Source organism: Ylistrum balloti, unplaced genomic scaffold (genome assembly GCF_031769215.1).
Source record: "Ylistrum balloti isolate Yb309-2 unplaced genomic scaffold, AGI_CSIRO_Ybal_v1 Utg369856, whole genome shotgun sequence".
In the NCBI taxonomy this organism is placed as follows: domain Eukaryota; kingdom Metazoa; phylum Mollusca; class Bivalvia; order Pectinida; family Pectinidae; genus Ylistrum; species Ylistrum balloti.
Window position 1 is genome coordinate 82794 of NW_026782006.1, and position 13471 is coordinate 96264.

At 38.5% G+C, this 13471-nt stretch overlaps 1 protein-coding gene across 1 annotated transcript in view; it reads right to left on the bottom strand.

Moving 5' to 3' along the window:
* Positions 1-5143: 5143 nt before the first annotated feature.
* LOC132545754 (probable cyclin-dependent serine/threonine-protein kinase DDB_G0292550) overlaps positions 5144-13471 on the bottom strand; it is a 29194-nt gene continuing 20866 nt past the window's right edge. Inside the window, exons 2-3 of the mRNA XM_060209443.1 lie at positions 8514-8753; positions 5144-5400 (exon numbers count right to left, since the gene is read on the bottom strand). Of these exons, the coding sequence (XP_060065426.1) occupies positions 5144-5400; positions 8514-8753 (497 nt within the window). The remainder of the gene's footprint in view (positions 5401-8513; positions 8754-13471) is intronic.

The following is a 13471-nucleotide window of genomic DNA, read 5'->3' on the forward strand; positions in this document are numbered from 1 at the left end:
GAAGTGGAGCAGTGGACTTGTGTATGAAATGTAGCAGAGGACTTTTGTATGAAGTGGAGCAGTGGACTTGTGTATGAAATGGAGCAGAGGACTTGTGTATGAAGTGGAGCAGTGGACTTGTGTATGAAATGGAGCAGAGGACTTGTGTATGAAGTGGAGCAGAGGACGTTTGTATGAAATGGAGCAGTGGACCTGTGTATGAAGTGGACCGGTGGACTTTCATATGAAGTGGAGCAGTGGACTTGTGTATGAAGTGGAGCAGTGGACCTGTGTATGAAGTGGAGCAGTGGACTTGTGTATGAAATGGAGCAGAGGACTTTTGTATGAAGTGGAGCATTGGACTTGTGTATGAAGTGGAGCAGTGGACCTGTGTATGAAATGGAGCAGAGGACTTGTGTATGAAGTGGAGCAGAGGACTTGTGTATGAAGTGGAGCAGTGGACTTTTATATGAAGTGGAGCAGTGGTAGTGGACTTTTATATGAAGTGGAGCAGTGGACTTGTGTATGAAGTGGAGCAGAGGACTTGTGTATGAAATGGAGCAGATGACCTTGGTACGAAGTGGAGCAGATGACTTTTGCATGAAATGGAGCAGATGACTTTTGTATGAAATGGAGCAGATGACTTTTGTATGAAATGGAACAGTGGACCTGTGTATGAAGTGAAGCATTGGACTTGTGTGTGAAGTGGAGCAGTGGACCTGTGTATGAAATGGATCAGTGGACTTGTGTATGAAGTGGAGCATTGGACTTGTGTATGAAGTGGAGCAGTGGACCTCTGTATGAAGTGGAGCAATGGACTTGGGTATGAGGTGGAGCAGAGGACTTGTGTATGAAGTGGAGCAGTGGACGTTTATATGGAGTGGAGCAGTGGACTTTTGTATGAAGTGGAGCAGTGGACCTGTGTATGAAGTGGAGCATTGGACTTGTGTATGAAGTGGAGCGGAGGACTTCTGTATGAAGTGGAGCAGTGGGCGTTTGTATGGAGTGGAGCACTGGACTTTTGTATGAAGTGGAGCAGTGGACCTGTGTATGAAGTGGAGCATTGGACTTGTGTATGAAGTGGAGCAGTGGACTTGGGTATGAAATGGAGCAGAGGACTTTTGTATGAAGTGGAGCAGAGGACTTGTGTATGAAGTGGAGCAGTGGACGTTTGTATGGAGTGGAGCAGTGGACTTTTGTATGAAGTAGTGCAGTGGATATTTTTATGAAGTGGAGCAGTGGACTTGTGTATGAAATGTAGCAGAGGACTTTTGTATGAAGTGGAGCAGTGGACTTGTGTATGAAATGTAGCAGAGGACTTGTGTATGGAGTGGAGCAGTGGACTTTTGTATGAAATGGAGCAGTGGACCTGTGTATGAAGTGGAGCATTGGACTTGTGTATGAAGTAGAGCAGTGGACCTGTGTATGAAGTGGAGCAGTGAACTTGGGTATGAAATGGAGCAGAGGACTTTTGTATGAAGTGGAGCATTGGACTTGTGTATGAAGTGGAGCAGTGGACCTGTGTATGAAATGGAGCAGAGGACATGTGTATGAAGTGGAGCAGAGGACGTTTGTATGGAGTGGAGCAGTGGACTTTTGTATGAAATGGAGCAGTGGACCTGTGTATGAAGTGGACCGGTGGACTTTTATATGAAGTGGAGCAGTGGACTTGTGTATGAAGTGGAGCAGAGGACTTGTGTATGAAATGGAGCAGATGACCTTGGTACGAAGTGGAGCAGATGACTTTTGCATGAAATGGAGCAGATGACTTTTGTATGAAATGGAGCAGATGACTTTTGTATGAAATGGAGCAGATGACTTTTGTATGAAATGGAGCAGTGGACTTGTGTATGAAGTAGTGCAGTGGATATTTTTATGAAGTGGAGCAGTGGACTTGTGTATGAAATGTAGCAGAGGACTTGTGTATGGAGTGGAGCAGTGGACTTTTGTATGAAATGTAGCAGAGGACTTGTGTATGGAGTGGAGCAGTGGACTTGTGTATGAAATGTAGCAGAGGACTTGTGTATGGAGTGGAGCAGTGGACTTTTGTATGAAATGGAGCAGTGGACCTGTGTATGAAGTGGAGCAGTGGACTTGTGTATGAAATGTAGCAGAGGACTTGTGTATGGAGTGGAGCAGTGGACTTTTGTATGAAATGTAGCAGAGGACTTGTGTATGGAGTGGAGCAGTGGACTTGTGTATGAAATGTAGCAGAGGACTTGTGTATGGAGTGGAGCAGTGGACTTTTGTATGAAATGTAGCAGAGGACTTGTGTATGAAGTGGAGCAGTGGACTTGTGTATGAAATGTAGCAGAGGACTTGTGTATGGAGTGGAGCAGTGGACTTTTGTATGAAATGGAGCAGTGGACCTGTGTATGAAGTGGAGCATTGGACTTTTGTATGAAATGGAGCAGTGGATCTGTGTATGAAGTGGAGCAGTGGACTTGTGTATGAAATGTAGCAGAGGACTTGTGTATGGAGTGGAGCAGTGGACTTTTGTATGAAATGGAGCAGTGGACTTGTGTATGAAGTGGAGCAGAGAACTTGTGTATGAAATGGAGCAGATGACGTTTGTACGAAGTGGAGCATTGGACTTGTGTATGAAGTGGAGCAGTGGACCTGTGTATGAAGTGGAGCAGAGGACTTGTGTATGAAGTGGAGCAGAGGACTTGTGTATGAAGTGGAGCAGTGGACGTTTATATGGAGTGGAGCAGTGGACTTTTGTATGAAATGGAGCAGTGGACCTGTGTATGAAGTGGAGTATTGGACTTGTGTATGAAGTGGAGCAGTGGACCTGTGTATGAAGTGGAGCAGTGGACTTGGGTATGAAATGGAGCAGAGGACTTTTGTATGAAGTGGAGCATTGGACTTGTGTATGAAGTGGAGCAGTGGACCTGTGTATGAAATGGAGCAGTGGACTTGTGTATGAAGTGGAGCATTGGACTTGTGTATGAAGTGGAGCAGTGGACCTGTTTATGAAGTGGAGCAGTGGACTTGGGTATGAAGTGGAGCAGAGGACTTGTGTATGAAGTGGAGCAGAGGACGTTTGTATGGAGTGGAGCAGTGGACTTGTGTATGAAATGGAGCAGTGGACCTGTGTATGAAGTGGACCGGTGGACTTTTATATGAAGTGGAGCAGTGGACTTGTGTTTGAAGTGGAGCAGAGGACTTGTGTATGAAATGGAGCAGATGACCTTGGTACGAAGTGGAGCAGATGACTTTTGCATGAAATGGAGCAGATGACTTTTGTATGAAATGGAGCAGATGACTTTTGTATGAAATGGAGCAGATGACTTTTGTATGAAATGGAGCAGTGGACTTGTGTATGAAGTAGTGCAGTGGATATTTTTATGAAGTGGAGCAGTGGACTTGTGTATGAAATGTAGCAGAGGACTTGTGTATGGAGTGGAGCAGTGGACTTTTGTATGAAATGTAGCAGAGGACTTGTGTATGGAGTGGAGCAGTGGACTTGTGTATGAAATGTAGCAGAGGACTTGTGTATGGAGTGGAGCAGTGGACTTTTGTATGAAATGGAGCAGTGGACCTGTGTATGAAGTGGAGCAGTGGACTTGTGTATGAAATGTAGCAGAGGACTTGTGTATGGAGTGGAGCAGTGGACTTTTGTATGAAATGTAGCAGAGGACTTGTGTATGGAGTGGAGCAGTGGACTTGTGTATGAAATGTAGCAGAGGACTTGTGTATGGAGTGGAGCAGTGGACTTTTGTATGAAATGTAGCAGAGGACTTGTGTATGAAGTGGAGCAGTGGACTTGTGTATGAAATGTAGCAGAGGACTTGTGTATGGAGTGGAGCAGTGGACTTTTGTATGAAATGGAGCAGTGGACCTGTGTATGAAGTGGAGCATTGGACTTTTGTATGAAATGGAGCAGTGGATCTGTGTATGAAGTGGAGCAGTGGACTTGTGTATGAAATGTAGCAGAGGACTTGTGTATGGAGTGGAGCAGTGGACTTTTGTATGAAATGGAGCAGTGGACTTGTGTATGAAGTGGAGCAGAGAACTTGTGTATGAAATGGAGCAGATGACGTTTGTACGAAGTGGAGCATTGGACTTGTGTATGAAGTGGAGCAGTGGACCTGTGTATGAAGTGGAGCAGAGGACTTGTGTATGAAGTGGAGCAGAGGACTTGTGTATGAAGTGGAGCAGTGGACGTTTATATGGAGTGGAGCAGTGGACTTTTGTATGAAATGGAGCAGTGGACCTGTGTATGAAGTGGAGTATTGGACTTGTGTATGAAGTGGAGCAGTGGACCTGTGTATGAAGTGGAGCAGTGGACTTGGGTATGAAATGGAGCAGAGGACTTTTGTATGAAGTGGAGCATTGGACTTGTGTATGAAGTGGAGCAGTGGACCTGTGTATGAAATGGAGCAGTGGACTTGTGTATGAAGTGGAGCATTGGACTTGTGTATGAAGTGGAGCAGTGGACCTGTTTATGAAGTGGAGCAGTGGACTTGGGTATGAAGTGGAGCAGAGGACTTGTGTATGAAGTGGAGCAGTGGACGTTTGCATGGAGTGGAGCAGTGGACTTTTGTATGAAGTGGAGCAGTGGACCTGTGTATGAAGTGGAGCATTGGACTTGTGTATGAATTGGAGCAGTGGACCTTAATAAGACGTGGTTACTCGGTGTGTAAATGACATTTTTATTAAACATCTATTTGCGGTCTAGCTTGTAGCAGGAGAGTTTTATATGAAGTGATTCAGTGATACTGGATTTTTATCAGACACAATAACTTGTTTTATCAGTTCCCATAAAATACAAATGTTTAGATATTAAGCGATAAAACTGGTGGGAATATTGAGTATCACGTGTTTTACTGTATCTTCTGTATTTTATGGAGCAATGCTGCGTTTTTTGTACACATGAGTGCTGACCGATGTTGTTACAAATTCATATTGATTTCATTTTTGAGTGTTATACCTGAGACCCAGGTAGACTCTTCACATGGAAACTGTAGGCGGTGGACGAGTTTTACCGACTCCTGGATAGACGCTCTGGTCGTAAGACTAAATTGTCTTGCAAATTGCCGTCATTACCTTGGGGTGACCGAATACTAGCCACAAAGCACATTCAATTTGGAAGCTCTGTCAACAACCTTATCGCCTTTTTTCATCGAATATTTTATCGCGCAAACTTATGTAAATTTATTTAAGTAGCGATGTAAAAGCCATTGAAATTGTCGATAAGGGAATAGAAAACTAGACATAAAACGCTGCCTATTATACGTGGTGTTTTATCTGTCCCTGTATCTCCGCGTCCCCTGTCTTTCGAGGTGTGGCTAGCTGCTGTGGTCACAAAGACGAATTCTTCTCTTCGAACAAGGTCAAAGTAACTCCAAAATGCTCGTGATTTTTTGTTCCCTTTACCATTTCTTTCTCTTTCATTTCTAAAAGCGAACTGCTGGACTGTAAAACAAACCAATTAAACCAGATCGGAATTAGAAAAATAGAGCGCGAAGTTTTGTAATTGTAAGACTAATAAAACACGTATTACGTCCGAGGTCATTAACTCAAAATGTGTTCAGTTAAAAAATATATTGAGTTGATGTAGTATACAATATTATCAAGCTGGTATGAAATGTACAAACTCAATGCAACAACTCAATACTCAATTAAGGGAGCAACATTTACCCAAATAACAGAAGTTCATCAGTCATTTGATCAGATACTGATGATAAACAGACACTCGGGTGAGACAACAGGGAATCTGGTGTTACAACAACAGGCACTCAAGTGATAAAACAGGGTGTACACAGGTGATACAACAAGGTGTACACAGGTGATACAACAGGGGACACAACAGGGTGTACACAGGTGATACAATTAGGTGTACACAGGTGATACATTAGGGTGTTCACAGGTGATACAACAGGGTGTACACAGGGGATACAGCTGGTATTCCCGTGTTACAAGAAATATTCAGTTGACTTAACAATAATGTTTTGACAAAATATCGTCATTATTCATTCCAACAAAAACATGGATTATGATCAGGGTAGGAAGAGATGAACGGGACACTGTTTTGTGACTGTTGGGTGAGTCGGTACATACTGACACATATGTGTTGTTAAATAGCGCTATCAGTTAATTGAATCTTGTACGACTGGCAAGTCAGAGAAGTCATATATATATATCTATGTATTAAATTGACAAAGTAAGCTGTTGCCTGATACATGACTAAGTGTTAATTTATTGATATCCTATGTCACAGCGGTGATTTTCATCGATCATTTAGTGGTCTCCACCTGGTACCACACGTGGTGACAACACGGATTTCATCGGCCACCCCAGGAAATTTTTGTACAGTTAAGTGTTTAATCCTAATACTTAGTATTAACTGTACATCTAACATTGACGATAATATGGAGTATTATCTGTCGGCTGGTAGTTATTTATTTGAACTGTACACATGGATTCGGGAATAACTCCTCCTATACACTAATACTTGTTTTATGAATGATTGTATTAGACAGGTGCGTTAACTATCACGGTATATAATGATGAGAAAGTCCCACTGACCTGTCAGCTTCATATCAATATTATGCTCAGATATTGGGAACGGGGAGTAAATGTACAGCTTTTCTGAAAGACTATCATAAATATTCATTTTTACCGGAATACCGATACCTCGACGAGATAAACCTATAGTAATTCCTAAGTTACCCGTTTATAGGTATCACGTTTTCTGCAGACGATAAAACCAGTAAGAAATGGCGTCTTCCTATAATGTTTTCTATTGTTACAAACACTCGAGTCTTATCGCAGATTTTGATTTAAGTGACACACATAAAGAATACAGATAACGACGTGCAATGACAAACCGATGTCTTCAGTGTAAATGGAAATTACAAATTTTTATATTTCGCAACAACGAAAATACACTTTAGAACATGATATTTTTGGCCTCATAATTTGTCGCCGGGCAGAGCGAATGAATGGATGTGAGTAAAAAGGTCCACAACAAACGAGATGGTGTTTTCTTCACAGCTCTTGTTTCTGTCGCCATTATAAAACAGACTCGTCTCGACTTCAAAGCTCGTGAAAGAGAGTGAAATGTGAGACTGTCAGATTTTCCATTGTTAGGACTACCTCGGTAGAAAATACATCTTAAGAGCGTCAAAAGTCATCGCGTTATCTCATACTTATCGCTGTATAATCTCGATACATTTTTTTCAATGAAAAGAAAATGGCGGGAATGTTTCAAAAAGAGCAGACGTCATCTGGTGGCCATCATATGTTTTATAACATTCTTTTTATCTGATAAAATGTTTTGAGATGAATTTCATAAATATTTTGTTGTATAATTTATACATAATTTTAAGATCCGTCTTTAGCTTACAATATATATATATCACGTGACAGAGAATTTTGAAAATTCGCGGTTTATAGTTTAGGCAATTTTTCTGTCTGTAATTGTCCTCAAGTTATGATAATTTACTCGCTCCCAGAGTGTTTTGTGCTCTCTACCTATGGATGAGACAAGGGAATATCGCACCGTAATAGCGAGGATTTTTGCAATTATGGCGTCACAATAAGATGTCAACGTCATAATCCAAACCCCGTCCTAACATTGCTTGCCTTCTCTTGACCGATTCCATTTCGCAAACAACATAAAATTTCACACGAAAGGTAATTTCAGAAATAATTCTATGAAAAAGGGACCTGATTTACTCGAACCTGCGTGCCCATTAAAGGTGCTGTAATATAATCCTTCCAGGAACATTGAAATGACACAATAACTATGAAACTGTATTATCACTGTGTGCACGATATTTCCAGCGGGATTTTGATACCAAATAATACTATTCTTTTTCAAGAAAGATTTTTCCTTTTAGTACAGGTTTAAGGACCGCTGTGCTATTGCAGTACTCAATACATTGAATTACAAAAAATGCTTTCCTGTGGAAACAGTCCTGCTTTCCTTACAACGAAACCAACATGAACATCGTGATGACTTCAATTGTATTTCTGGATAGCACTACCCATACATCCCTAACTTATGATGTATACATGTCACAGTTGATACCATATTCAAGGGCTGGTTCCCGTTTTACGAATTTTCTGCAAGAAAGTTGTCAACTGAATTTCCAAACTCGTAACACGGGGCTTCAAAAAAACACGTCGATGACAATGACGGGGAAGTTCTCCAGTTGTCATAGTGTTCTAATTGATGTTCTATGTCTTTGTGAGATACGAAGCTGAACGTGTTTAAAGACCGCTAGTTTGTGGTTTCGTTGTTGTACCATGTGTTCTCATTTGAGAATGTAACATTACTTACTTGGCCTGACCAAAATTTACATGGCAGGTGTCTGTGATGAAGCAGAAAACGCTTTTTGATCTTCCTGAACACTTGATCTTAATCTCCCCGCACTTTTTCAGGAGTATCCTTGAAAATATATTTTTTTGTACATATTTTGCTTGGGTTTTGGTTATGTTGACATGTTGGTATTTTCTTGTTTTTTTTAAGAGGGGGGCATATATATATATATATATATATATATATTGTCTGCGAATTGTACCTTTAATGGATTTGAACTCGGAAGGGATTTTCAGCATGGCCCACACTTCGAAGTCCTCATCTGGTGTCAGGTGCTTTGCTATGTACATTGGCGCTACTTTCAGCTGATGTGATCCACGTGTTATTGTCTCTTGATATTCCATATCAAGTATTGGGAACTCGAGCTTCTCCCAGTTGACCCTGTTGCGTCTAGAAAGGTTGGGGTCATCAGCTACTTTTGCGGCCAAAATATTTTGCAGAGCTATCAAGATTGCAAGTTTATCATTTATCGCATTACTTGATTAGAGCATAAAGATAAAAAGTTATGTAATGTTCCTTCATATTTTGTTAATAAATGGGAACAGACAGAATGATAATAACATGTTTATCAGTTTTATTATAATGCCTATTTTATTATCCTTGTTTATATGCACATCATTTATAACGCAATCTCAGCTTTGATTACTTCTTCAGAGGAGAGATCACGTTTGTGGAATGCGTATTCGTGAGTTATTACTTCTGCAAATAACTTTAAATCATGGATACGAAAATCGAAATTCGGGTTTTGCTATAACATTAAACAATGATATCAAACCTTCGTGAGTATGGGAAGCATTGGACCCGTTTGGCATACAAAAAAACGTATTTTACCATGGTTTTGATAGTACATAACATTGATTCTGTGGACAGTATAGATATATGGAATGTATTTATAGAAGTATAAAACATAGACTGCAACTATACATAACGACGCTGTTATGTTGGATATATTTTTAATTTTGTGAAAATTTTGCATCTTTGTTATTTTTCTAGTTAAAAGTATCACTACGATTACCACATGTATACCAATATAACACATTAAGTATCAAAATAACTGATTTTATACACCCACATACACAAACATCGTCATAATTCATTTTCCAAATTACATTTGTCCGTGACAATTATTTCTAGTTTTGTTAGAATACTCCCGTCCCTCCACCTGGTTTCTGGCGGAGACTATCAGAACTGATAATTTATACAGCTATTTTTCATGTTTTTAGTTATGGCAAAATAAAAAACAAAAAAAAGATCGAAGTGGAGGCAAATGTTGGCCCATCCTTTGAGTATACTTTAGGTATACCTTTTTAGTTAAAATGAATGTGTATGTCACATAGAAATTATCCTTATATTTCGCACTGTAATCACGGTATCGGTATTATATTCATGTGAGAGGTAGGGAGAGGATAGTCTGTAGGTATGTAGGATAATGCATATTGATATTGCTCGATAAAACCTCTGATACAAAGTCTATACCTTCGGGAAGAACACCCATATCCCATCACCTACAACATGGCCGACTATGTTACTAACCCGTCCCTAGCAACCACGAGATCACCTTGTCAGGTATGTGAATCGGTTACTATGTAAAATTAGAGAAAATGAAGTATGTCTGGTTCCTTGTTTTATGTGCTGTCCACGGTGTCCTGTTACTTGGCAGTGTCATCACATGGGAATGTCAATTTTGTCCAGGTATGAAGTTGATAGTATGATATATTTATGACTAAGGATTATATTATGCAAATAAAAAACTGACAATCTTATCAGCTTTGGATACAAAGTTCATTGTCAAAGTAGTTTGGTCGAAATTGCATCGCAAAATATAGTCCTTATCTGTTGAAACTGAAGAAAACTAATCTACTGCATCAAGTGAAGGACATCAACGTAGCACTGAGAGAAGTTACCGTCAACATGGCGAGTAACTGGGCTTGACCTCACCATTTTCCCGACATTAACAAACGGGGGAAAACACACACACACCAAAAACATTTTCAAATTGACATTTCGTAAAACAGTATTTAGCAGATGCCATAAATATATCTATTTTTTACATTATATACAGGCCACTCCCTATCTAAGTATGCTTAAATGTTGGAGATTAATGACACTGGTCAGTATTTTCCTGTGTTCGTTTCTACATCAAAGCCAGTACACGGACATACACAGAAGGTAATAACATACCTGTCTTATCCCCCTTTGTGTACACATTCATTTCCCCCTAGTATTGTAGTTTTGTACCTTGTTAAACATTTGTCTTTCCTGATTGTGTAGCGTGACACATTTCTCCCTAGCATTTCAGTCATAATAAAGAAAAGATAGTTAACTCTCTTTTCGCCATCATTGCTGCACGGATCAATACCTTGGTGTTATAGACAATGTGTTATATTATCTATACCTCTATTGTCTTCCTTTTAGTTCATTTTTATTTGAAACAAACCATATCTGCAGACACCGTTTTGATTGTCTTTATGACCGTTGTAATTCTCATTATTTTAGATAATGAAAGTCTCTCTCGTTTAAAATTATGCTCTTATGTCTATCTTTGTTATTTTCATTTACGGATCTTACATAAACACAGGAATTTTGTATTAAGGAAATGATTTATGAGCAGTTGTGAAATATTTTTAAAAATGTTTGTTTTGTTATTGTTACTTGCCATGGGGGTAGTTTTTATGCTGGCAAAGTGAATGTTTTTATTTTCCTGTATGTAAACTGTTAAATGGATGGACACGAAACTGTATTCTAGTGAAGAAAATTTAAACTGATCTCAAGTAAATGTTTATAATTTGCTCGAGTTCAGTTTGTAGTTATTTCTGATAACCTGTACAAAATAAATCAAAGTTGTTTATCAGGCATTGTAAGATTTAGAAAGTGAAAAGAAAATCAAATGCTTTGCCTGTTTTAATGTAAAATTAAATCTAAGAAAAAAATCGTTTTTTGTTTAAAATTTCAACCTTTTTGAGATTTCTAACGCACTTTGTACAGAAAGTTATTAAAATGTGTACCTTAGAAAAGATAAACTTGAAATAATTATGTACAACAAAATTAGAACACAATATGTTTATGGTAATCAAAGAACAAAAATAATACTGATTATTCAGCGTGGCCTCAAGTAACAGTAAACCATTCTTTATATTATACTTTGCAAGGCTTTCTGATGTCCCACTTTAGTTTAAGTGATCCTTAGACAACACAACCAGACGCATATCAAAATTACACATTTGTTGTCATGTCATCAGCTATTCTGGCATAAAATGCTTCACAGTGTGAGCAATGTGTGTCGTTTTCGCACCTTTTTTGCTCCTACAAAAATACCAAATAAACGTAATAGACATTTATAGTGCAATATGACGTGTCTAATATTGTATGCAGTCTACCAGAAAGATTTTCTCGGATTTCAGTTTTTATATCAATCCGGTAAGTACAAATACCAAACAGCTGACCTGTTCATATTTTATCGTCAGAGTACCACAAATCGTTTATAATAATTTTTTTCCTGTAAACAAATGTAAATAAAATTGAAGCTTAATCAAATGACAATGGAAATTATATGTGCTCAGACAGACTTGTTCACGACCCATTACCTCGGTGGTGATGATAGGTTATGACTACACTGCCGAGGAACAAAGACCAGTGAACCACAATTTATCACCACGTGTAACAAACGCCCAAAACATTTGTAATAACTGGTCTAAATTGCTGGGTTTCTCACTGGCGGTTATTAGTAAGATTTTAGCCGTAATTAAAATAACATTGGTTTTGTGGATTAACATTGCCTCAGCAGTCATTCATCATCACCTGTTTTATTGGGTACGGTAGGGATTTGTAAGATTTTTTCTTTGTATCTTTTAAACAGTTATTGGTTTAGCTTGTTACACGACTCGTTTACTACTTAAAATCAGTTATATCTAGAAACAAGACTCGTTTACTACTTAAAGTCAGTTATATCTAGAAACAAGACTCGTTTACTACTTAAAGTCGGTTATATCTAGAAACAAGACTCGTTTACTACTTAAAATCAGTTATATCTAGAAACAAGATTCGTTTACTACTTAAAGTCAGTTATATCTAGAAACAAGACTCGTTTACTACTTAAAGTCGGTTATATCTAGAAACAAGACTCGTTTACTACTTAAAGTCAGTTATATCTAGAAACAAGACTCGTTTACTACTTAAAGTCGGTTATATCTAGAAACAAGACTCGTTTACTACTTAAAGTCAGTTATATCTAGAAACAAGACTCGTTTACTACTTAAAATCAGTTATATCTAGAAACAAGATTCGTTTACTACTTAAAGTCAGTTATATCTAGAAACAAGACTCGTTTACTACTTAAAGTCATTTATATCTAGAAACAAGACTCGTTTACTACTTAAAGTCAGTTATATCTAGAAACAAGACTCGTTTACTACTTAAAGTCGATTTTAGTATAGCTAGAAACAAGACTCGTTTACTACTTAAAGTCGGTTATAACTAGAAACAAGACTCGTTTACTACTTAAAGTCGATTTTAGTATAGCTAGAAACAAGACTCGTTTACTACTTAAAGTCGGTTTTAGTATAGCTAGAAACAAGACTCGTTTACTACTTAAAGTCGATTTTAGTATAGCTAGAAACAAGACTCGTTTACTACTTAAAGTCGGTTATATCTAGAAACAAGACTCGTTTACTACTTAAAGTCAGTTTTAGTATAGCTAGAAACTTGTTTCCTGCCAGGTCAGTGCGTTACTGTATTGTTAATTGTTTTCTACATTAGTTTTGCGAATTTGTGATTTTAAGGGCTGCTCTGTAATGAAATATTGTCGGAACAAACTGACGTATTTTCGCCATAGGACTGTTTTTATCATTACTCGTTCGATTCGTTGTCTGACGTTTAAAGTAACGCGCCATCTGTTGTTAAGATCATTCCGCCTACAAATAAAACAAATAATGATTGGAGAAATTATACGTACGGCTTATAAGTTTTGTTTTTCTACTTTGGGTGAATTGATGTTAATGTTTTACAGTTTTGTGAAAATGGAATAACCACATTTTCAATACAGCTAATCCATAACTCGATAACGAAGTATTTGTTAAGAAGCGAACAATCCGAGAAATTGATTTATACCACAGTTTTACACGCAATATTTGCATTAACGTTTTTAGCCGGAAACAAAAATCG